Genomic DNA, 23,505 nt, shown 5'->3' on the forward strand with positions numbered 1-23,505 from the left:
CAAGACATTACAAGTTTATGGAGGATACGTTAATGAATTAAATTAAGACAAGGCACATTTTGTAAAACAAATGTACAATAAGTGATCTATGACGGATCCGTGACCGTCATGTTTCCCACCGGTGGCCGACCCACATGCTGACGGCGGACCGGGCGACCCGATGAAGGAGCCGGGACAGTGTGCACATATCGCCGTCATCATATAACGTAACGTTAACTCATCATATCGCCGGGATTATAATCATGCAGTCTATAGTGAACGCTACACACTACCGCGTTTTTCAAAGCAGACACAGAAGCGAAGTCCCATCTCTTACCCTGCACAAAACGCACACAAACACAGAAGATAGCACCATCCTTTTTCTTGTTCGGAAACCTGTGGACTCGATGTTCTGACAGGCCATAATTCACAGTCATTTATCACGATAATTATTAATTGAAATACAATAACCACCGAAAACACACTGAATCACGACCGCTTCAACATAATACCAGCCTATTCTGCACTGAGCGAACGCAGAGCCGGCAAACGACTCCCCATTGTGACGTAATATGACGCGATGGTGAAAAAAAAGCGCTTTTTCAACACGGTCAAGGAAACTGTCACGTTTTCTACTAAATTTGTGCCCTTATGTCTGGCAAAACAATTTTTAATCATGCATTTACTCTTCATATGGTATTTTCATACAAGGTTATATATTAATTCTGAAAAAAAAAAACCCTGCAATATGCCCTTTAAGCCACACACTTTTGTAATCCAAGCCAGAAGGATGTTCACAGCAAACAAAGAGAGTTTCCCGCTTTCGAATCACTGAAGGTGATTGGCTGCTCGCGCCGAACGAAGGTGGAGCTATACATTCTTTAAAGCCAAAGCTCACCCAAAATCGCCCCTTCTGCTCTTGCTACCCGACCTCGTCATGTGAACAGTCCGCGATCGACCTCTCTCTGGAGTCCGTCTCTTTTTATTTTCTTTATAAAGTTTCTTTTGTTTCATTTTCAAAGTCTCCTTGGTTCGTTTCCACCTACGAGTCGAACGAACGAAGCCTGAATTCCTTCAGTAACATATCACTTCCACAAGAGGCCTTCTTCAAAACTCGCGCCCTGTCCGAGGCTCCATGAGAGAACGCGCATCAGCACGAGAAGCGCGCTCCGCAAACACGAGCGCGCGCGCTCTGCTCCGAGAACACGCGCAGGCTGGACACAGCTCGTGCACACAAACGAACTTTGCAAGTATTATTACCTCCAACGAGTTTAATGTTTTAAGGTTTGTTTCGATTGTTGGCTCTCTCAAAGGTCTGTGATTTCGTTATTCTATGACCATTCTCTCTTTCTTCCCTTTCTCCCTCTCTCTACAATCTCAGCGCGTGCACGGCGCGCCCCTATCTCTCTCACTCCCTCTCTCTCTCTCTCCCGCATTCAAATCGAGCGCGCGACCCTGCCCTCTATCTCATTCGCTCTCTCTTATTCTCTCTCCCAAACGCACGACCAAAAACCTCTGTAAAGCGCTCCCCGCGCGTGCGAGGTGTGCGTTACTGCTCTAAATAGCACCAGCCTAAATCAGAGCAATCTCTCTCTCTCTCTCTCTCTCTCACTTTCTCTCTCATCATCTGTTACCCGTTTTGTCTTGTTTGTTAACTGTAAGTAAATGTACATAGACATATAAAACGTGTATCTTGTGTATTAGCCTATATTCTGTAGTTTTGCATTTATTAAAACAATATATTCAACTGTTTCTGTGAAAATGCTTGTAAAACGAGTCAATGAGGTTCACGACCCGAGCTACCAGCTCTTATTATTTACTACGTTGAGTAGTTTTAATTTTATAAACACAGGAAAATTAATGTTCACGGCCAGAAGGTTAATTTCTTGGAGTTTATAAGAAAGGATAGCTTTATTGAGAAATTGATCATTTAATCTGACGGTTGGTCGCTGGACGAACACCGATTTGATAATTACATTAATTTCCCTTAAGGATTATCTCATAATCGAAGTTAAGTAAGATTATTGATATATGAATGAGGAATTATAATTCGTTGTGATTGATTATTCATATATTCATATAATCCACTTTCACTTTCGACAATTTAATGTAACTGTAATATGCACAATATTAATCATATTCATGATTAGTTATTAAAATTCCCTATGGATCATTTGAGCTAATTCATACGGACCAAGAGTCCGAGGCATATACCCTACAATACCAATCTTTTATTTGAAAGTCACGTGTCTAGTATCTGTAAAACCGCATATTTCCATCTTAAAAATATATCTAAATTACGCCATATGCTCTCATTGACAAATGCGGAACAATTAGTTCATGCGTTCATGACCTCAAGGCTAGATTATTGTAATGCTCTACTGGGTGGTTGCCCTGCACGCTTAACAAACAAACTACAGCTAGTTCAAAACGCAGCAGCTCGAGTTCTTACCAGAACCAGGAAGTATGACCATATTAGCCCCGTTCTGTCAATACTGCATTGGCTGCCTATTAAACATCGTTTAAATTTTAAAATATTGCTGATTACTTACAAAGCATTAAATGGTTTAGCTCCGCAGTACTTGAGTGAGCTCTTAACGCATTATAGTCCTTCTATTGCGATCTCAAAATTCCGACCAGTTAATAATCAATACCTAGAATATCAAAATCGACTGCTGGCGGTAGATCCTTTTCCTCTCTAGCACCAAAACTTTGGAACAGTCTTCCTAGCATTGCCCGGGAAGCAGACACACTCTGTCAGTTCAAAGCTAGATTAAAGACACACCTCTTTGACCTAGCATTCACATAATGCATTATAGACTTCTATAAGTTCAAGTTCAAGTTTCACTTTATTTATCCTTAGGAAGAAAATTTGGTGTGCAGCAGGATATCTAGAAAACAAACAAACAACTAAAACAAAATAAAAGCACCATCAGATGCCAACAACATTTAAAACAACACAAAACATACATCAACACATCAATGGAGGCACTCTTTCCCTAATAACAATGACAGAAACAAATACAATACACGGGTCAGTATATTATAATGAGCTATAACAGAGATAAGATTAATTTAATAAATAAACATATACTAAATACACAAAATATCACCTATGTGAGTTAAGGTTCCTAATAGCCACAGAGGAATAAAGGAGTCCCTGGCACGTCTGGTTCTTAACCTTGGTATCCTAAAACGGCGACCTGAGGGGAGCAAATCAAACTCCCCAAAAAGTGGGTGATCAGAGTATTTTAAAATATGATTAGCCTTCCCTAGGACCCGTTTATCATATATATGCTGCAGCTGAGGTAGCTGTACCCCAACCACCTTAGACGCAACATTTACCAGCCTAGCTAGCTTACGCTTGTTGATCATTGAAAGGCCACTGTACCACACCACAATACAAAATGTCAAGACTGATTGAATAAAACACTGGTAGAACAAAGTCATCAGAGTCCCACACACGCTAAATGATTTCATCTTCCTCAAGAAAAAAAGTCTCTGTTGGGCCTTCTTACAAACCACAACTGTGTTACTCTCAAAGGATAATTTACTGTCAAGGATAATTTACTAAATCAAGTAATTTACTGATGGTTCCTAAATATTTATATTCATTTACAGTCTCAACATTCATTTTCTGAATAACCGTTTGTGAAACATTGTGCTGTACTCTACAAAAATCAATAATCATCTCCTTTGTCTTAGAAACATTGATAGATAGATAGAAGTTTTCACACCACCTAATAAAATCATCAACTACAGGGCCATGCCCATCCTCATCATTATTCAGAAGGCTCACTATAACAGTATCATCTGCAAATTTCAGACAGTGCCTATTCTCATACTTACTCCTACAGTCATTTGTATATAAAATAAAGAGCAAAGGCGAAAGAACACAGCCCTGAGGAGAGCCTGTAGAGGTAAGGGCTTTTGAACACCATTTACTCTAACACACTGCGACCTGTTAGATAGAAAATCTAGTATCCAGCCAATTAAGTTAGAATTCAGGTTAAAAAGGGACTGAAGTTTTTCAGCAAACAAAAATATACTCAAAAAATAACTCAATGTTAGGCTGCATAGATTAGGTCAGCCGGAACTGGGAACCCTTCCCTTGAATCCTGATGTACTCGTTACATCATAAGAAGAATGGCATCTATGCTAATTTTAGTGTCTTTGTTTATCCCGAGGTTTTCCCGCAGCCTGCCGTATCCAGATCTGACGAAGGACCCTTGCCTGGACCCGATGACAACGCAGTGCTAAAGTGCCAACTAGCCTCTCCCTTACCCCTTTTCCACCAAGGCAGAGCTGGTGCTGGTTCGGAGCCAGAGCCTAGTTTCAAATCGGTTCTTTGTTTTTCCATCGCCAAAGCACCAGCTCCGAACCAGTAAAAGTGGTTCTTCAGTAGCACCAAATCATTGCTGGTCTAGAACGGAGCCAAGTAAGAACCGCTTACGTCAGCGGCTGGGGGCGGGGTTACCGTGACCAACAAGACGAACAGAAATTTGTGACCGCCATTTTTGAATTAGCAGATATCGGTAAACACGATGGACGCGATTAAACTTAAACAGCAGTGGTCAGAGGAGGAAACAAGCTGCTTTCTTGCACTCTGGTCTTCTTCAGAAGTCCAGAGTAAGTTAGACGGGGCTACACGGACGAAACCGGTTTTGCAGCAAATACAGCGCGAGATGGCTGTAGCGGGGTTCGACCGGAACCTCGTCCAGATAAGCAACAAACTAAAAAAACTAAAGAAGGACTACAGGGACCAAAAAAAAGACCTCGGTCGAAGCGGCAATGGTCGCCCACGTCGAAACCCACATTTCGACGTTCTCGACTCTGTTCTCGGCGACAGGCCGGCATGCCAGGTGACCGGGGCACTGAACTCGGCAACAATAATGCTCGAGTCAATGGTGGATGATTCGCTGCAGCAAAGTTCCACCGATCCTGGTAAGTTCTGTTTTACATTATTTTACTTGTTCCTAGCATGTTTCTTAGCTGTTTAGTGAGGTTCTAATTTCTTACTTCAGTGTTTGCAATGTGGCTAGCTAGAATTGTATTATCTGTGATTTCATTGTATACAGTATCACAGAACTGTATGTAAAGTGTAATGGACAATATTTTTTTAAAGCACTGTTGTCTTGTTTTTATTTTTATAGAACTGTCTGTCATCAACGACCGTGATGATGACAACGTTGAGTTGCCGCCACCGTTGGGCTGCAGCTCTCCCGCGCCGTCGTCTAGCAGCTCTGGAGAAGCATCTTCAGAACGGGGTAAGACTGGTGTGCAAATGGTCACACCATACACTATGCAAACATTGAGATGTGTCTGTTTTATATATAATATAATTACACTTACTGTATATTATCAGGTACTGAAATAATGATTATATTTTTTCTTCATTTAACTTAATGAACAGCAATACAAAATGCTTTGATATGTAACACTTACAATTTATTACCTTAAACAAAAAGCAAAAGTCTAGAAAAAACTTTAAAATAGAATCTAAAGTCAATCTGACATTAACTTCCTATATACAATATAATTATGGGACATGAGCAAAATCTGAGTGATAGTGATGTAGTATGATGCTATAGGCCTATATAATTAATATAGCAGATGCATATGCGTAATTCCCTGCAGAAAACAATTATTTGTAATGCTATGACAACACATTGATGATCTGTCATCTGCTATTATTGTTGTACACAGGAAAAAGGAAGAGAGACAGTACATCAGATTTGGTCCAATATTTGGAAAGGGCAGATGAGAGGTTCTTGCAGCACAGCAAAGACATGGACGATGCCTTGCGTCAGGACATGAGAGCAGACACACAATCTCTGCTTGGACTCATGGGGCGCATGGTGGCCGTAATGGAGGCGCAAGTGCAAAAATGATTGCAAATAAATCACCACTGTATTTTTGGTTGCTGCTTTTTATGTAAAGTTTTTATTTTATTTAACTATTTACAATTTTTGTTTTCACTTAATGCACTTTACATTTTTCAAAGTTTTATAAAGATTTGTATTGGTTGTTTTTGTTTAAATAAACATGTTTATTAATACAAATGTCTGGTTCAGGTTCTTTTAATACTTAACAGGCAAATATCGTATGGTTTGTGTGTTTTTAATGCGATTGTGTACATTTAACATGTTAATCAAGTGAGCGATTAGCTGCATATAAAATTCAATAACATTTCAACATTAAATATGACTAAAATCCAAATAAGTTCATGATTGGAAGTTAATAAAAACTTGGTGGTTTAAAGTGAATTGAGGAAAAGTGTAATATTAATATTTTAAATTGTGTTAAGTAGTTCGGTGCTAATTATAGTTCTAATCCACCTGTCGTGCAGGAGCTATATCTATTTCACAAAATATTTTGTTACAAGAATGAAATTATTTACAACATGCACAGTTTCAGAGACAATAGGGTTTATTCAATGGATGAGAATATAATACAATTTATGAAAGTGCAGATGTCCTCAAACACAAATGGCAGTGTTACAAAAATATGGCATTGGTGTATTCAAAGAATCACCCGTTCCCTCCGTTAAAATGCATCATTAATGCAGCTCTGATGTCAGCCCCTTCTGTGTTCGCACGCTCAGGTAATGTCTGAACAGGAGGCTCAATGTTTAGAGTCCTGTCAGGGTGCTCTTCAGTGAAATTATCACCATGTTCCTCACAAATGTTATGGAGCACACAGCAGGTCAGTGCAATCCTCTTGCTCAGCTCCAGTTTGCAGTCATTTCTTTTTAGGAGGCACCTCCATCGTCCTTTTAATCTCCCAAAAGACATCTCCACAACCGATCGTGCACTGCTCAGCCTGTAATTGTAGGTGTGCTGTTCAGGGGTCAGTCTACCAGTGTCGGAAAAGGGCTTCATGAGCCAATTCTGCATGGGGTATGCCGGATCACCGATCAGGTAATGTCCAACATCACAGCCAGAGATGGTCACTTTGTTTTGCCCTAGTAATTCCCCGTCACTTAGGACCTCCCACAAATGTGACTGTCGTAGTACTCTGGCGTCATGCACACTCCCTGGATAGCCAACACAAACATCCCAGAAAAGACCTTTGCCATCCACAACTGCTTGCAGAACAATAGAATGCCAGCCTTTCCGATTGAAATAGTCTCGTGGATACTCCTCTGGTGCAATTATTGGAATGTGGCTGCCATCAATTGCACCCACACACTGTGGAACTCTCCAACGATTATTAAAGAAAGTGGCCATTTCTAACAACTTTTCAGCATCAGGAAATCTTATGTGGACGGGAAGGAGCACTGTGATGACTGTGTTGCAGAATTCCTGAACACAATTAAATACAGTGCTGAGGCCTATCCCAAAAAGATGGCTGATTGTCCTGTATTCACCACCCGTGGCCAGTTTCCAGATGGCAATTGCCACACGCTTTCGGATTGGGACACACAAGCGGTAGTTTGTGTTCCTTCTCCCCATGGCATGCTTGACCTGACTGCAGATGTACTCAAACGATTCTGGGGATACACGGAAATTCTGCATGAATTGTAACGGGGTGAAATCCGGAACAATTGTGTCCCACCAGTGGTCAGATCGTGGGTATGCCCACATTACAGGTGACCTCCGCCTTGCCTTCAGCTGCAAGATTGCCTGTAAAGAAAAAAAAAATATATATATATAAAAAAATAAATATATAAGTTATATTTATGGGCAATAGGGTTTAGGTATATTTTCTATCAAGTATACAGTGCAGTATACATACTATAAAAACAGTTGAGCTGTAGCATTGAAGCGTTTATTAATTCATCTAGTACCACTTAAAAGACAGGGCTACTTTATTTTTATATATATTTAAAATATATATTTTTAGTCTTTTTACTAAAAAGTTTAGGTTCATACATTGTCTTTTCAGACAACTTATTTTCACAGCCTTCTTGTCCAGTGAAAACCATGTATAAATCTAAATTTGGACATTTTCAATAGGCTACACATTAACCCCTTCCTCAGCAGGGACCACTGGTGATCCTGATTTTTTTGTTTGTTAATTTCATTACTAGTTAAAAACATCACACTCTTACTTAATCTGGACAATATTAGCTTTATTAGGATGGTTTAAAACTCCAACTTCGATATTTGACCACTGTTTATAATTAAACTGGTTTTCAGTGACATTAATTTCTTAATTTATCCCAGGAGTGCAAAATAATTAATCTGTAACGTTCGTTATTTGGAATAGAAATCATCACTTACACAGCAGCCATTCATCTCATCTCCGTTTTATTTGTGTTCAAATACAAACAATATCCACGATCCGCGAGGGATATTAGTCCAATGGTGCACACATTTGGAGAAATAATGAATTATTATGACATTTTTTAAAAATATTTTATAATGCAGAAACACATTTCTATTCAAATATACTTGAAATAAGCGATCAAAAATGCTAAAAACAGCTAACAGAGCTAGCGATGACTCTACTCTTCCTGACTCGAGTAAACCATGACATCAGCGCGATATGATTCGTTTCTAAATCTGTCAATCATCCACGTGTCCAACGTGACCAAAAGGCTGTGCTTCTTCACTGACGCGCTGTCTGCTCTGTTTACTTCCTCATTCTGAGCTACGAGGCAAACGCAACTAAACATCTCTTCGTGTGATTAAAACAAGCTAATAAAAGCAGGATTCAAGTCATCTGGTTTGTGTATGTGCTTTTTGTTCGATTTTGGTTATTGTATAGGAACAAAGAATGTTTACAGTATGCATGCTAGTAAAGATAGCCCCTAGCTTCGTATAAAATGCTAAATAAAACATATTTCAAAATATTTTTTTGACTTGAAACCATTTTAAACCGCGACCGGAATATGATTCAAATACTCGATGGTGTTTTAAAGTGAGCTTTAAGTAAAACTGTATTATTAATAAATTATATTGTGTCATTTAGCTTGAGGCTACATGGTGAGCTAAATGCACCTGCTACATGAGCTTGACTAACGTTATTCCATACAATATTTTTTTTAAAGAATTTTCAAGAACAGTTATTTTTTTGTTCGTAGACTGAAGATAATATATGTATTACTTGTATTAGTGGGATGACAGAGATTTAGATGACCAAGCAAATAACACAGGAATGCAGGCTATTATGGCTGATCTCAAACAAAAGAATAAGAATAAAAGAATAATGGCAGATTAAGTCTCTCACTGGCAGAAGTGTTAAATGTTCGTCGATTTACACTAATGGGCCATTTCTCCTCACCAGACATTAGTCAAAGATTGTAAATGGGTATTTATAGGGCAATACACATATCTGATAAGCATTTCTAAAGCCTCCCATGAAAACTTCTCCAAAACCTCCCATGATAAGACCTTATAATAGGCTTCATAAAATGCATACTTTTAGTGATGATATCCTCAGATTTAAAATGAAGCATGACCACACTTGTAGCTACACTTTAGTTGTGGTTATAAGTTGATATCCTACATTTAAAAAAATATTTTATACATTTAATAAATATATCCTTAATATTTGTTGTTTTTGTTTTATGTTTGACCTTATATATCTCAATATTTATAACAGTTTGATGAATTTTGAGTCTTGAACTGTAAACTCTCAAGGGTTGGCTTTCTAAATATATTTTGGTTATGTGTCTATTCAGAATGAGTTCTGAGCAGAAATCTTTTTATTTTGGCTATGTCATGAATTTTATTTTGGATGCAATTAATTGAGAATAATCGTTGCCCATACCTACTATTTTTGTACTGACCCATGTCTGATACCTGACTCAGCCGCAACGAACCTGTGAGCCTTGCTCTTATGTTAAGGGTGAAATAGGCCCTGGGGTGGCGTGGTCTGTAACTTTGTAGCAGCCCACCTTATTCTGTGGTCTGTTTATCCATGCTAACGTATAGGTTAAGAAGAATTTACTAAACCTTTTAGTGCACCACCAGTTAAAGCTGCCACATGTATAATTGTGAAAGAACGCAAAAGCATGGAAATATATTTTTTCCTCCCATTTCATTTTTTTTCCCATCACTATGTCCCTTTAGGGGCTCCGTAGTACATGCCATTTCTTTTCCAAACATGGTATTCGGCTTCGGGCATATCCTTAGTTGAGAGGCACATTACACCTTTCTGGCACCTTCACCATAATTTACTCTGCGCCCACCTTAATCCCTCACCCTCACCTAACAGTACAGGGCTTGCAAAACTCAGCCATGAACATGATACCAGTTGGCTAAAAGTCATTGCAAAAATAGCTCAGATAAGTAACCTTAGTTCTAAGACATGATCTTTATTCAATGGAATCAATTAAAAAAAAAAAGTTTTACGTTTGAACATTAGTCACACATACACACCTCTCTGAGTTAGCTTGATAGGCAAGAAGTCCTAATTGTGTTAGTTATCTGTAATATAAACTGAAGTACTTCTGTGATTTATCAGGCATTTATCGGTAATATAAACTGAAGTACTTGTGTGATTTATCAGGCATAGCTGCGTTTACTGTGTCCCATATCACACAGGTATGAATCATCGCTCCAGACTTTTAATCAGCTTGGCAGCGCCATAAAGGAGCTTTTGTTTTGTTTCTAATTGAACGATTGGCAGTGGTGCTATTACTTATTGCACACAGGGAGAATGCTTTCAGACAGTATACCATAGAGAGTTCAGGGAAAATAGAGTGCTGGTGCTTGACCTTTCCGGGGATTCATGTAGCATATCAGCTTCCTTAAAATCCAAACCCAAGCTCAGTAATCGTAACAAAAGTCAAACCAAGAAATGGACCCCCACCACTAGGGGTAGAACAGTATAACAACCCTGTTGAAATGTGCTAAAAATGTAGTATTAAACATAGCAATGGAAAAGTCCCCCAGTAGTCAATAATTTGAACCCTTAAAACTCATCTTTGATCACCAAATTACATAGGACTATTTGAAAGTTTTTTCCTTGAAAAAAAAAAAACTTCATGCCTAAAATAGCTTGAATATGACTCTACACTCTTGCCTCATTTAGTATACGCTGTTCTATGAATATTCCCTGCATCCACTCACTAGCACCAGCTCAGAAATCCACTCTTTGACGATCACACGTTGACGTGATTGGATACAAGGTAGTTTGTGATGTCAGAAACACCAGGATGACTCTTTGGATCACAGCAATTTTAAGGATAAAATACTCTGCAATGGTGTTGACTTATGAATTTGCATAACTGACACTAGCCAATCAGAAGTAGGCCTACTTTCAAATCTACGTAGCCATATATATCGTACCATAGCCTGCAATCGGCACGCTGCATGATATGAAAACTTCTGTCATCCCTCCTCCTACCCAGCTCCACCTGCAGAGATCTGCTACGGGGTTCTACCATTTCTTGCAGAAGCCTTTCCTTTGTTTTGTTATTTTGACTAAGCTGAACAAATTATTGTATTTCCTCAGCAGTAGCAGCATAGCAGATCTTGTCCACCAAAATCAAGCTTAATATTTCATGCCCCATGCCAATAAATTCTGGTTGAAATGTATTCACTTCGAGAGTTGTCATGACTGAAACACAAAAAAAAACACACAGAACCTGCATCCCAATGCGAAGGCCGCGGACTTCGAAGGATGCAACCGGAGGACGCACCATGTAGCTTTCATAGGATTTCCTAATTGCACAACCAGGTGTTCCCTATTACCGCTCCAGGCGACAAGCAACGTGTGAGAGTACAGCTGCCATCCTGATAATTAATATTATATATAATATTTATATTTTACTGGAGGACATGGTTAGGATGTTTCAGCCCCTGTTATAATGTAATGTATAAATATAATGTAATGTTATATATAATGTTATAAATCCCAGTGCAAATGGATATGGGCTGTAGTTAGCAACAATTTGTAAATATTGTGACAATAGGCCTACATTTTGTTCATTTTCGAAATAACCAGTGGTGAAATGTAAGGAACTACATACTTTGTTAATATTCACGTGAATGTGAATTACTTTTTTCCCAACAGGACAGCAACACTACAAAATTATGTTATTTTACAATATGACTGTCACATTGTTAATGTGTTCTGTTCTGTGTTGTGATCTTGTTTCCCCCTGTCTTTGTGATTTTTGGTATAGTCCTGTTAGTTTTCCCTGTCTGTTTAATTAGAAATTCCTGACACCTGTGTCTTGTTAATTTTCCCATTAACCCCAGTTCTTTTAAGCCCTGTGTTTTCCCTCAGTGGTGGTTGGTCGTCGTCGTTGTGTGTTTTGAAGTTCTTGAGTGTTTCCCTTTGTTCCTGAGAGTTAATTTAACCCCCTGGGGTCTGAGGTGTTTTCTGGGTCCTGGAGGTGTTCTGACATGCTCTGATAATTGTGCTTATTTCTGTTACTTGTGATATTTTCATGGCTAAAGTCTTATTACACTGCATTCATCAAAAACTCTGCTACAATAATATGTCAGCAGCATGTATGTAAAAGTTTGTCGTTTTGAGATAATAACATTTATGCGTGGTTTGTGAAAATGACACAAAAAAAAGTCACTGAAATGAGGTTATGAAACCCAAACTGATTATTTATTCACAAGACTTTTGAAAATTGTATCACGTAGCCTAGAATATTTGCTCCAAAACTATGTGAAAATCACCTTGACTACTCATTCAGATAAGACAATATATTGATTTAAAATTTGTATGACATGACTTGTGTAAGAAAGCTTTATGCGAGGAGGCGTTAACCACCATGAATATTGAGTGTTTCACACTTGAGAGAGACAAAGAGCCTCCCATAATGGCCCTATTAGGAGCTCTCAGGGCCTATGAGGAACTGTGAACAAAGAATGAGGAGATTTTAAAAAGAACGGCTTTTTGATTGTTTGGATTTATTTACAACACAACATAATCCAAAGATACACAACAAATGGCAAAAAAGCACATTATTTAACACACTGAACTAAAGACAGAGACTTAACCAGTCACACACCTTTGTGCCATTCCTGAAACATAGCCTAGTACATACCTGTAATTTCCCAGATGTTTGATTTTTCACTTTACCATGTTCTGCTCGTGTTGAAGTCAGCAGGACTATACCTAAAAAAACAAACAAAAAAAAACCTGTGAACATGCTGATATCAAGAGAAACTAGGGCTGCACGATTTTGGGAATACATTTTAGATTTGTTCTGGTTAAAATTGCTTTTTAAAATGTATAAAATACACACACACATATATACACACACACACATATATATACATATATATATACATATATATATATATATATTTGAACACCAGGCATACGTGCAGGACTGCATAAAATAATAACAATAGTAGGCTATAGCAGGCATCGTTAAAAAGGAACACTTCAGTAACACTACACTAGAGAAGAATATATTTATTATCATATGTTACTTCAAATGTTTACATCGATATGACGTTATGAAATGAGATTGGAGTAAAAACATGAAGCCTGTGTTTGGGGCGTTTTGCGGATTTTTCTGTCCGAGCCCGGCCCGCGTCCGATAGGCATAAATATATATTTTTCTCATACTAATTACACATGTACGTTTGTTTGTGTGGAAATTATTCGGAAATGTCAACAGATGAGCGCAGCAGCGCACAGAGCAACAAGGCTCTTAACACCGGCGCATGCATGTGTCTCGTTGTCACGGCTACATAAACAAATTTCGGCACACAGGAAGACAGATGTTATGGTAATATTTTACATGTATTTTAATCACAAAAACGAACGTTGCATCAAGTGAAAGCATCAGGCACATTGGCTACCTACATAATAAGATAAAATGTTCAATGCCGCGCTGATGTGGGCTCGGGTCGAACTATTTCAAACACACAGCGCGACTGAGAACATTCACTGAAGCATCGAGCAACAGTTCGACTGCAATGTGAAGTTTATGCAACAATACTAACTAATATAATTCAGAATTATTTCTTACCTTAAAATCTTTCTTGTCTTCAAATCGCGTTCTTCTTCTTCGGTAAATACAATAATCTCACAGCATGTCTTCCAAACTCGACGACTGCAGGACTGATGAATTTTGGCGGCGCTTTGTTGTTGATGTAATGGGCGCGGTCGATTTGCATCTCTATATGTTTTGCGCGTGTGGGTGTGGTCACATTAAAACTAATGAGGAAGGATTAGAGAACTTGGATATCTTGTTGGTTTTATACAAATTACTTAAACAGAGAATATTTGTTTTCGTTTTGAATCAGATCATTTAAAACTACACACTTAAATGTTTATAAATATATAGAGCTCACAAATGTGTGACAAGTATTCGCTGAGTTTTGTTTATGTTTAGAGATGTGCTCAAGAAAAAAAAAGTTCACGAGACGGAGAGACAGAAAGCACACCCTGTTTAATTTCTTTATTTTACAAAAGCACAACGTTTTGTTTTGATTGTAAGTGGACACATACAAAAGTAGACATCTCACAGATTATTTTTTTCATATTTATTAAGTCTGTATGACCATATATGACGGAGTATTTTAAGTTTATTTAGCTGCTGTGTAAAAAAAATCGCACAAATCACGCCGGCGTGATTGCCGACCCCAGGGGGTTAAAGGTAGGGTTGGTAATCCTGTTCAGAAACATTTTTTATTATACTGGGTGAAATGGTCCTTCCATTCTGATAGTAGTCAATACATTATGTGTTCAGAAAAAGGAATGAAACAAATCTGACCTCTGTAGCAGCTGTAGGACAGTAAAAACTCTGACCAATCACTGCCATTCGGTGCGAATGTAAAGAACCAATCAGATGCCTTCATGTCTCGTGCCCGAGCACCACTGCGTGCACAGCAGTGATGCACGGGTCAATGTATAAACAACCCGCACCCGACCGACGTTTTCAACTAACCCGCCAGCAACTCGGACCGCAAAAAAAAGAAAGAAAATATTGTACCTGACCCGCGTTTTTTAAAGTAGCTATAGTAAATGCTCATCGCGTCATGGGCCATAGACGGAGGAACTAGGGGTGCGCATTTTTCAGAATGCTGTATGATATAGCCTAGTGTTTTGTAATAAAGGCTTGATTTATTCATTTATTTCGTTTCATTTTCTTAACAATTAAGATGCTGCATGTGTTTATCCAGCCTAATCGACGTGTGCGTCTCTCCCCGGACTTTCCCAACAAAAATCCCGCCCCCTCTCAGCAAATAGGCTACATAAAACTGACATTACTGAGCTATATGCGTTTAAAAGTAGCCTATTAAAATGGCACAATGGCATTGCTCAGTTCAACGCGTTGGGAAATCGGGCATTTTGTCCCGCGTCAGCTTTTATTCAAAAGTTAATAACGCGCTCAACATTCAAAAGGTAAATAAGGATTTCCCACTTTCATCTGCAGACTGCTCGTGCGTCATCCTCGCGCATTCAGACAATAAAGTGTAGACCTATGTATTTCATAGAACATTGTGTCTAGTACTATATAAATTACAAAGGTAAACGACCCGACCGACCACGACCCGAATATCATTAAAAATATTTTTGGATGACTCGTAACCGCGGGCGCAGGCACCCGCTCATTTTGGATCAACCCGCGCATCACTGGTAGGTACATGCAGCTGACTCCAAATGTGGATGCGCGTTCATGTTTGTGGGGGGGCGTAGCTTTAGACGGAGCACTGACAGGAGGGGGCGGAGCTTAGAAGAGGTGCCACTTTCAAATCTGGCTAGCTCTCCAACATTACCTACTCTAGCTTTAAGTAATAAACTAAACTGCAATCAAGTACCCGTGTCCTCGTCTTCGGCATCCTGTACCAAACCTGACAATGACGCATTGTTTTACATTAAACTACACAAAAGTATATACACCGTAAAACTTAAAATAATAGCAGAGTCCCAAATAGATGCCTGTTTTACACTCCTGTGGCTACAGGTTTGGATAAATAAAGGCCGGTCTCAAATAGAGACCTGGTCTGTTTTTTTGTTTCGGGTTGTATTGTCTTCTAAAACCCGTCAGATCTCCTGTTTAAGCCAGTTATATGGTGCAGATTGTGCCCACAAGAGAACCCTGCGCATCTGGGCGGGAGCTGTTAGCGCAAGCAAGGCACTCGCCGCGGCGCGTCTATGACAACTCGAGGTATCACACACCGGACGCGCACTTTGTCCGTTTATGGCCAGCAGTATTGTTATGTTTAGGACATTAAGTCAAGTCAAGTCATCTTCATTTATATAGCGCTTTTAACAATGTAGAAAGGTAACAGATTGTTTTGGCTTTACAGCGGTTCTTGAATAATGTTATTTTCCAGCTAAAGTTAGTTTTGATTGATTCACTTCCGTCGAAAGGATAATTTGTTATTAAATTAGGGGCCGCTAAGACGACACCGTTCTCTCTACACAGACTTTAAACGCGGACCTGTGATAAACACTGATGGCGCTCACGTGCGCATCAAGAATGAATTATATAGTTATGTGCGTTTGAATATATGTGCGCATGTTTGTCATTCTCTACAAACCAAGCCTTAAACTACTTGTCCTGCCTATAAATTTGATACAGAATTTTATCACTACGGGGGAGATATGCAAAATTTCCAGAATGCTTTATCTGTAGAGTGGTAAAGGGATCCTCCATAGGGAGAGGCTAGTTGGCACTTCAGCACTGCGTTGTCATCGGGTCCAGGCGAAGGTCCTTCGTCAGATCTGGATACGGCCTGGATCCGGCAGGCTGCGGGAAAACCTTGGGATAAACAAAGACACTAAAATTAGCGTAGATGCCATTCTTCTTATGATTTAACGAGTACATCAGGATTTAAGGGAAGTGTTCCCAGTTCCGGCTGACCTAATCTATGCAGCCTAACATTGAGCTATAGAAGTTTATAATGCATGTTTATATGTGAATGCTATGTCAAAGAGATGTGTCTAATCTAGCTTTGAACTGACAGAGTGTGTCTGCTTCCCGGACAATGGTAGGAAGACTGTTACAAAGTTTTGGTGCTAAATAGGAAAAGGATCTACCGCCAGCAGTCGATTTTGATATTCTAGGTATTATTAACTGGCCGGAATTTTGAGATCGCAATAGACGTGAAGGACTGTAATGCGTTAAGAGCTCGCTCAAGTACTGCGGAGCTAAACCATTTAGTGCTTTGTAAGTAATCAGCAATATTTTAAAATTTATACGATGTTTAATAGGCAGCCAATGCAGTGTTGACAGAACGGGGCTAATATGGTCATACTTCAGGGTGTCCGCGGAGTCATAAAAAGTCATAAAATGTCTTAAATTTAATAATTAGAATTTTAGGCCATAAAAAGTCATAAAAACGTCCGGATTTTCCGTACAAGGTCATAAATTACATTTAGCCACGTCTTAAATTGATATGCTCGTTCATTCATTGGTTCTAGCATTGCCTTTTCCCCCCGAAAATGCGCTGGCGGCATAATGTTAAATGCGGCAAAAGCGGAACGAAAAAACTCATTTGAACCGCGCGCCACACAGACTATAGATCCGCTCGGCTCAAAGTCCAAACGGCAGCGCAGCGCGAGCTCACTAGAGCAGATGCGTTTACTCTGATCGGCCTCAGTCACGAGATCCAGTGAGAAGCGTTTGAATTCAGCGAACAACACAAATGTCTCAGTGATTCAAACCAGTTTAAAGGCAGATGAAGCCACGCTGACGAACAGGAGAAACACTGCGCAGCGATACAGTCAGAAGGCTTTTCCGTCGACACATTCCCATAATTTACCATGGATTTACTATAACGTTAGCCTATTAATATTAACTGCACCATGTGGGGTATACATATTGAATTGTATTATATTATTATTGTAGACAATGTATTAAAGGACTAATGGAATATAATTACAGTATTTAATAATGTATTTAGGCTACTGTTTTTCATACATTTCATGAAGATATCAAAGTCAACACAAAACTGTTTCAAGACTTGACCCCCATTAGCACATGCAGAAACTAAGAAATTAGTTTTCCAATAAAGATATTTATTTTGTTAAGGACCTAATGACAAATGTTTGAATGTTCTACCTCAGATTTGTGAATGTTCACCTGTTTGGCAAGTGTTTGTCATGATATGTTCTGACAATAAAGAGTAGTCTAAAACCACAATTAACGCTCTACAACTTTCACTTAGGAGCAAAAATATGCCCTTAAACTTGAAAGAAATAAAGATTTGACATTTATCGTGATAATTATCTATTATTGTTATTAGCAGTAAATGAAGAGATGTTTTATCGATCACAAGTTCAGTATGGCGTACCACAAGGCTCAGTACTAGGACCGCTGCTGTTCACTCTGTACATGCTACCATTAGGAGATATCATTAGGAAACATGGAATTAGCTTTCACTGTTATGCCGACAATACTCAGCTGTATATTTCTTCAAAACCTAACGAAACCTACCAATTCACAAAATTAACGGAATGCATAGCTGATATAAAAAATTGGATGACTAGTAATTTTCTACTACTAAATTCAGAAAAAACAGAGATTCTAATTATTGGACAAAAAACTTCCACACGTAATAACCTAGAGTACTGTCTAACACTTGATGGCTGCTCTGTTAAGTTTTCGTTGTCGGTTAGGAACCTGGGTGTGCTCTTTGATACCAATCTTTCATTTGAAAGTCATGTGTCTAGTATCTGTAAAACCGCTTTCTTCCATCTTAAAAATATATCTAAATTACGCCATATGCTCTCATTGACAAATGCGGAACAATTAGTTCATGCGTTCATGACCTCAAGGCTAGATTATTGTAATGCTCTACTGGGTGGTTGCCCTGCACGCTTAACAAACAAACTACAGCTAGTTCAAAACGCAGCAGCTCGAGTTCTTACTAGAACCAGGAAGTATGACCATATTAGCTCCGTTCTGTCAACACTGCATTGGCTGCCTGTTAAACATCGTATAAATTTTAAAATATTGCTGATCACTTACAAAGCACTAAATGGTTTAGCTCCGCAGTACTTGAGTGAGCTCTTAACGCATTATAGTCCTTCACGTCTACTGTGATCTCAAAATTCTGGCCAGTTAATAATACCTAGAATATCAAAATCGACTGCTGGCGGTAGATCCTTTTCCTATTTAGCACCAAAACTTTGGAACAGTCTTCCTAACATTGTCCGGGAAGCAGACACACGCTGTCAGTTCAAATCTAGACTAAAAACGCATCTCTTCGGCCTAGCATACACAACACATTATAGACTTCTATAATTCAATGTTAGGCTGCATAGTTTAGAACAGCCGGGACCGGGAACACTTCCCGTAAATCCTGATGTACTTGGTACATCATAAGAAGGATGGCGTCTACGCTAATATTAGTCTCTCTGTCTATCCCGAGGTTTACCGCTGTCCACCGGAACCAGGCCGTATCCAGATCTGATGAAGGACCAGCGCCAGGACACGACGACGCCGCTGACCTGAAGTGTCAACCAGTCTCCCCTCCTCTCCACTCTGACTTCAACCAACCGGAACTGGACTAATACTCTGATTCATTCTGAACTTCTGACCTGTAATGCTCCTGAATCATAATCATACACTTTTTACTCATTGGCCAGAGGAGAACTGGCCCCCGACTGAGCCTGAGTTCTCCCAAGGTTTTTTTCTCCATTCTATCACCTGATGGAGTTTTGGTTCCTTGCCGCTGTTGCCTTACCTTCTGGCTTGCTTAGTTGGGGACATTTAATATTCAACAATATTATAGATCTGCCTTAAAGGTGGATGATGATGAAATTGTTTTTTGTATTATTTTCATGTTATCACTGTGAAGCTGCTTTGATACAATCGAAAAAAAAACAACAACCAAGAGTACTCTAATATCAATTAGAAAAAGTTTGCGGCAGCTCTTTCAGCTTTAGGCCCGTACTTCAATGCACGTACAAAAAGTTTCACTTTTACTCAAAATCAATCATCACAGTATCAAGTTCTGTTTCTATTTCTCAAAATCTTTGTTCTATATCTCTAAATCTCTCTAAACAAACTACTAGCTCGCTCTGTCTAATTCTTTCTCTTCTCAGATTGCGCTCACTGCTTCTTTTTCGGTGCTTCTCTCGGAAAATGATCATTGCATCATCTCTCGACTCTGATGACTCCACCCACTAAAGCGGCCAACTCTGATTCGTTTATTAGGACCAATCATCGTCTCATTAAATGAAATCACTCTTCTCTAATTTATGTATTCTTATTTTCTCTTTTCTTTACAGATATTTAATAAAATAACTGTTCATTCACATAAGTGTCAGTCTCTTTCTTTTCTATTTCAAAATAAAAACATCTTTAGTAACCAGGGGTCCGTTCTTCGTGCGTCGCTAACTCTCTTAGCTGGATTTGATTGTTGGCGATTTGGCATGATCTTGGATTGTTTGGTTCTTCGACGCTCATCCTGGACTTGCTGTCATAGCAACAGGTGCGCAATCTTAAACCTGCTCGCGAGCAGGCTTATTTCATGTTAACAGGATTAGATCCCTGCTTTATAAACGGAGGTGATCCGGGAAGTCCTTTAGCGCAACGCGATAGCGTACTTTTAGAGAGATATAGTTTTTCTCGTGACTCGTGAGTGTCATTTGTATCATTAATTTGTTGAACAACACATTTAATGTCGGAGTCGGGCTTTCACAACAGCACAAACTGTGTGCATTTCCCTGAGATTCTTTGCGAGTAATACGGTGAACTTGGTGAAAAGTGCTGCCTGTCGTGCCATTCACAAAGTTTACCTCGCGCTCAAGCTTTTTTTTTAAGGTTTTTTTATGGTTTTTCCAGACCCAAGGTTGTAAAGCAGATTTTTTTTTTTTTTTGCCAATGCAGGTACATTATATTTTTTTATGAAGATCATGCAATCATGACATAGCCAATAAGTATGATTTACAGTAGCCTTTGTGTCAGGCTTCACTGGCGTGATTCACTAACGAGACTGTACACACGTTCCCATCAAGGCCTCAATGAAGAGGATTTTGTGAACAGTGTAAATGTGCAGGTAAGTTACTATTACAATTCTAAATATATCATATTAGTAATATTATTATATGAAAAAAAAAAAGGAATGAAATCAAAAAGTATGCAGTTGACTGACTAAAATGTCTTGGCGGTGTGTGACACTATACCATATCAGTCACATAGTCACATGTAGCACATTATTTGAACATGGAAACGGAAAATATAAATATCAAGCACACTGTATTACATAGGCTACACGTATTCTGAGCCTAACATAACTATATTTTATTAATTATGTAGGTGATTACAACATGCTTGGAGACACAGGGGCTATACCTGCAGGCAGTATTTTATGACCCCATTCCCTGACCCACAACCCGGACAATGGAGCTCTAGCCTGGACAAGGGCACAGTTTTAAATTGAGCATGGGCAACTAAAGGGAAAATTTCAGTGTCTGAAAAGGCTGAGGGTTGCACCTGACAGTGACTGTGACATTATTGTTACATGTGCCGTATTACACATCATTACACATCAGAAAGGAGAGGATCCCTGTGGTGGAGGTGCAGCCTGATGATGACCTCCAGCCTGATGATCTCCAGCCTGATGATGACCTCCACCAGTGCACTTGGACGGACCTAGAAGCAAAGCGGCACGGGACAGAATTGTGGGACACCATTTTTAAAATTCACTAAAAGTTTAATAAAAGACAAGTCAAATATGCTTAGTTCCTTTTTTATTTCAATTATTCTTTGTAAAGAAAAGCCAGTGATTGTTGTGGTTTCAATCTTTTTATGAAATCACTTCTCAGAGATCTTTGATGCCAGAAATGTTAGACTTTATTCACAAACAAAGCCGAGCAACCTCCTGCAGGAGATGACGCCCCGCAGGAGATGACTCCGGAACATCGGTTAGCTTTTCACATATATACATACATCGCCTCCAAAAATGGTCATACATCCTAGATAGGGTCTTGCACCATGTGACAAACTTAAATAGAATTCACTGCTGCATCAGCATTCTTGACCTTTCTGTAAGCCCCCAAAAGACAAACCAAAGTCACACACTCATAAAGGAAATAAATAATAGTGTCTTAATATGTAACTAAATTACTGATCTTCTAAATAATAAAATCTTCAACATTCCCTCCTCTGGGGCTTATCTAAGCCCCACTTTACTATCCCTTTCCCAGAGTGTAGTTTCACAATCCAGCCCTCTCAGTTATGCTACCTAGTGACTCAATTAAGTCACTCAGTCACCTTTCCAATGACTAGGTTGTGCTACCACACTCTGACGGAGTATTCGAGCCAAACATCTTTCTCCACATATTTTCTTTTCTTTCAGTTGTATTTTCTTTCTTTCAATGGAGAAAGTAAAAGACTTCGAATTCTCCCTATCAAAACAAAAAAGAGTACCACATTGTTATAAGCGTGAGCGTGTAGTTTGTTCTGCCTTGCCTGTGGTTGTCACAGTTATGTAGAATACATCAAAACATTAAACCATGCATTATACTATTAAAAGTTTTTCTTGTAGTGCAGAATTTCTCTTCGACCCAGACACTTTACGCATCGTAGAGGGTCACCCTTCGGGGAGAGGTTAGGCTAGCACATACACCCAGGGTCTGGCTCGTCAATCATCTTCTCCTTCCTCACTTGAGTCATTGTCCAATGCATGTACATTTAAATTTGGTTTATAAGCCCAATCTTAATAATATTGGTTGCCCTTTAAAATTAATTTTCATTATCTTGATATTTCAGCATTTCCATTTGTTTAACAGTGATTTTAACAACTAATGATCTTACTATGGGAAGTACACAACAGAATAATAACCACCTTTCAATATTGCAACTTCAGAAAACATTCCTAATTTAGCAAACCATGTTCATACTTCTCCAAACTTCAAATCAAGTTTTTCTTAACTTTTTGCTTTTAAACTTTTTTGACTTATTCCTGTATTCGCTAAATGTTCCTCCCTGCGCAGTATTATTTGGTAAACGTGCAACACTGATCTTCAAACATAAGTCCTTCTACTTTTCTCATGTAATTGTTTTCCTCCTGATACAGACAAAGCTTTACAGTAAATCTCTGCTGATTTATAATAAATCATTTATTCATTCTGCGTTTTTATTTTTCGTGATCCATATGAATTTTGATTTAAAATAGGGCTGGGTTAAATACCTATTTTTCTCATTTTCACTTGCTTCTTTTTATGAAGGAATATCAATTATTAAATTCGAAGAATCAATCTTTTAGTCAATCATTTTTAGTTGATGAACGAACAGAACATTGTAGTGCACCTTTTATCCTTTAAATCGCTTTGTGCTTCGTTATAAAGTTTCATATTTTAAATTCAGTTTTATTACCAACATGTAACAATAAATACCATTTAGATATTTTTAATCTCGCGTTATAGCTCCTCATTGGAGCTCTTCAGTTCAAGCGGTTCTTAACTGAATACCTTTTCTTCCTTTCTACTAATTTCTAAATAAACTCATGAATAATCTAGTTATGTCCCATGTAATCACTCAAACTACGAAAGCTTTAGAGCAATGTTACATTTACCTCATAAAAGTCATTCAATAAACTCATTAGACAATTAGAACAAATAACTCTAGAAAATAACTTTTCCTCTACCTTACATATTCATTATATGTACATCTCTCTTTTTTTCTGTATATTTAAATAA

At 38.7% G+C, this 23,505-nt stretch overlaps 2 protein-coding genes across 2 annotated transcripts; one reads left to right on the top strand and one right to left on the bottom strand.

Annotated features, from left to right (window-relative positions):
- Positions 1-4,348: 4,348 nt before the first annotated feature.
- Positions 4,349-5,880, top strand: LOC306999488 (uncharacterized protein). The gene is made up of 3 exons (XM_079614191.1): positions 4,349-4,923; positions 5,133-5,246; positions 5,686-5,880. The coding sequence occupies exons 1-3, from the start codon at positions 4,524-4,526 to the stop codon at positions 5,868-5,870; spliced, it is 699 nt and encodes a 232-aa protein (XP_079470317.1). The 5' UTR covers positions 4,349-4,523; the 3' UTR covers positions 5,871-5,880.
- Positions 5,881-6,393: 513 nt separating this feature from the next.
- LOC306999489 (uncharacterized protein) lies at positions 6,394-8,448 on the bottom strand. The gene is made up of 2 exons (XM_079614192.1): positions 8,205-8,448; positions 6,394-7,604 (listed from the first exon to the last, which is right to left on the bottom strand). The coding sequence occupies exons 1-2, from the start codon at positions 8,217-8,219 to the stop codon at positions 6,510-6,512; spliced, it is 1,110 nt and encodes a 369-aa protein (XP_079470318.1). The 5' UTR covers positions 8,220-8,448; the 3' UTR covers positions 6,394-6,509.
- Between the last annotated feature and the right edge of the window lie 15,057 nt (positions 8,449-23,505).

This window comes from Phoxinus phoxinus, assembly GCF_949152265.1.
Source record: "Phoxinus phoxinus genome assembly, chromosome: 5".
Lineage (NCBI taxonomy): Eukaryota > Metazoa > Chordata > Actinopteri > Cypriniformes > Leuciscidae > Phoxinus > Phoxinus phoxinus.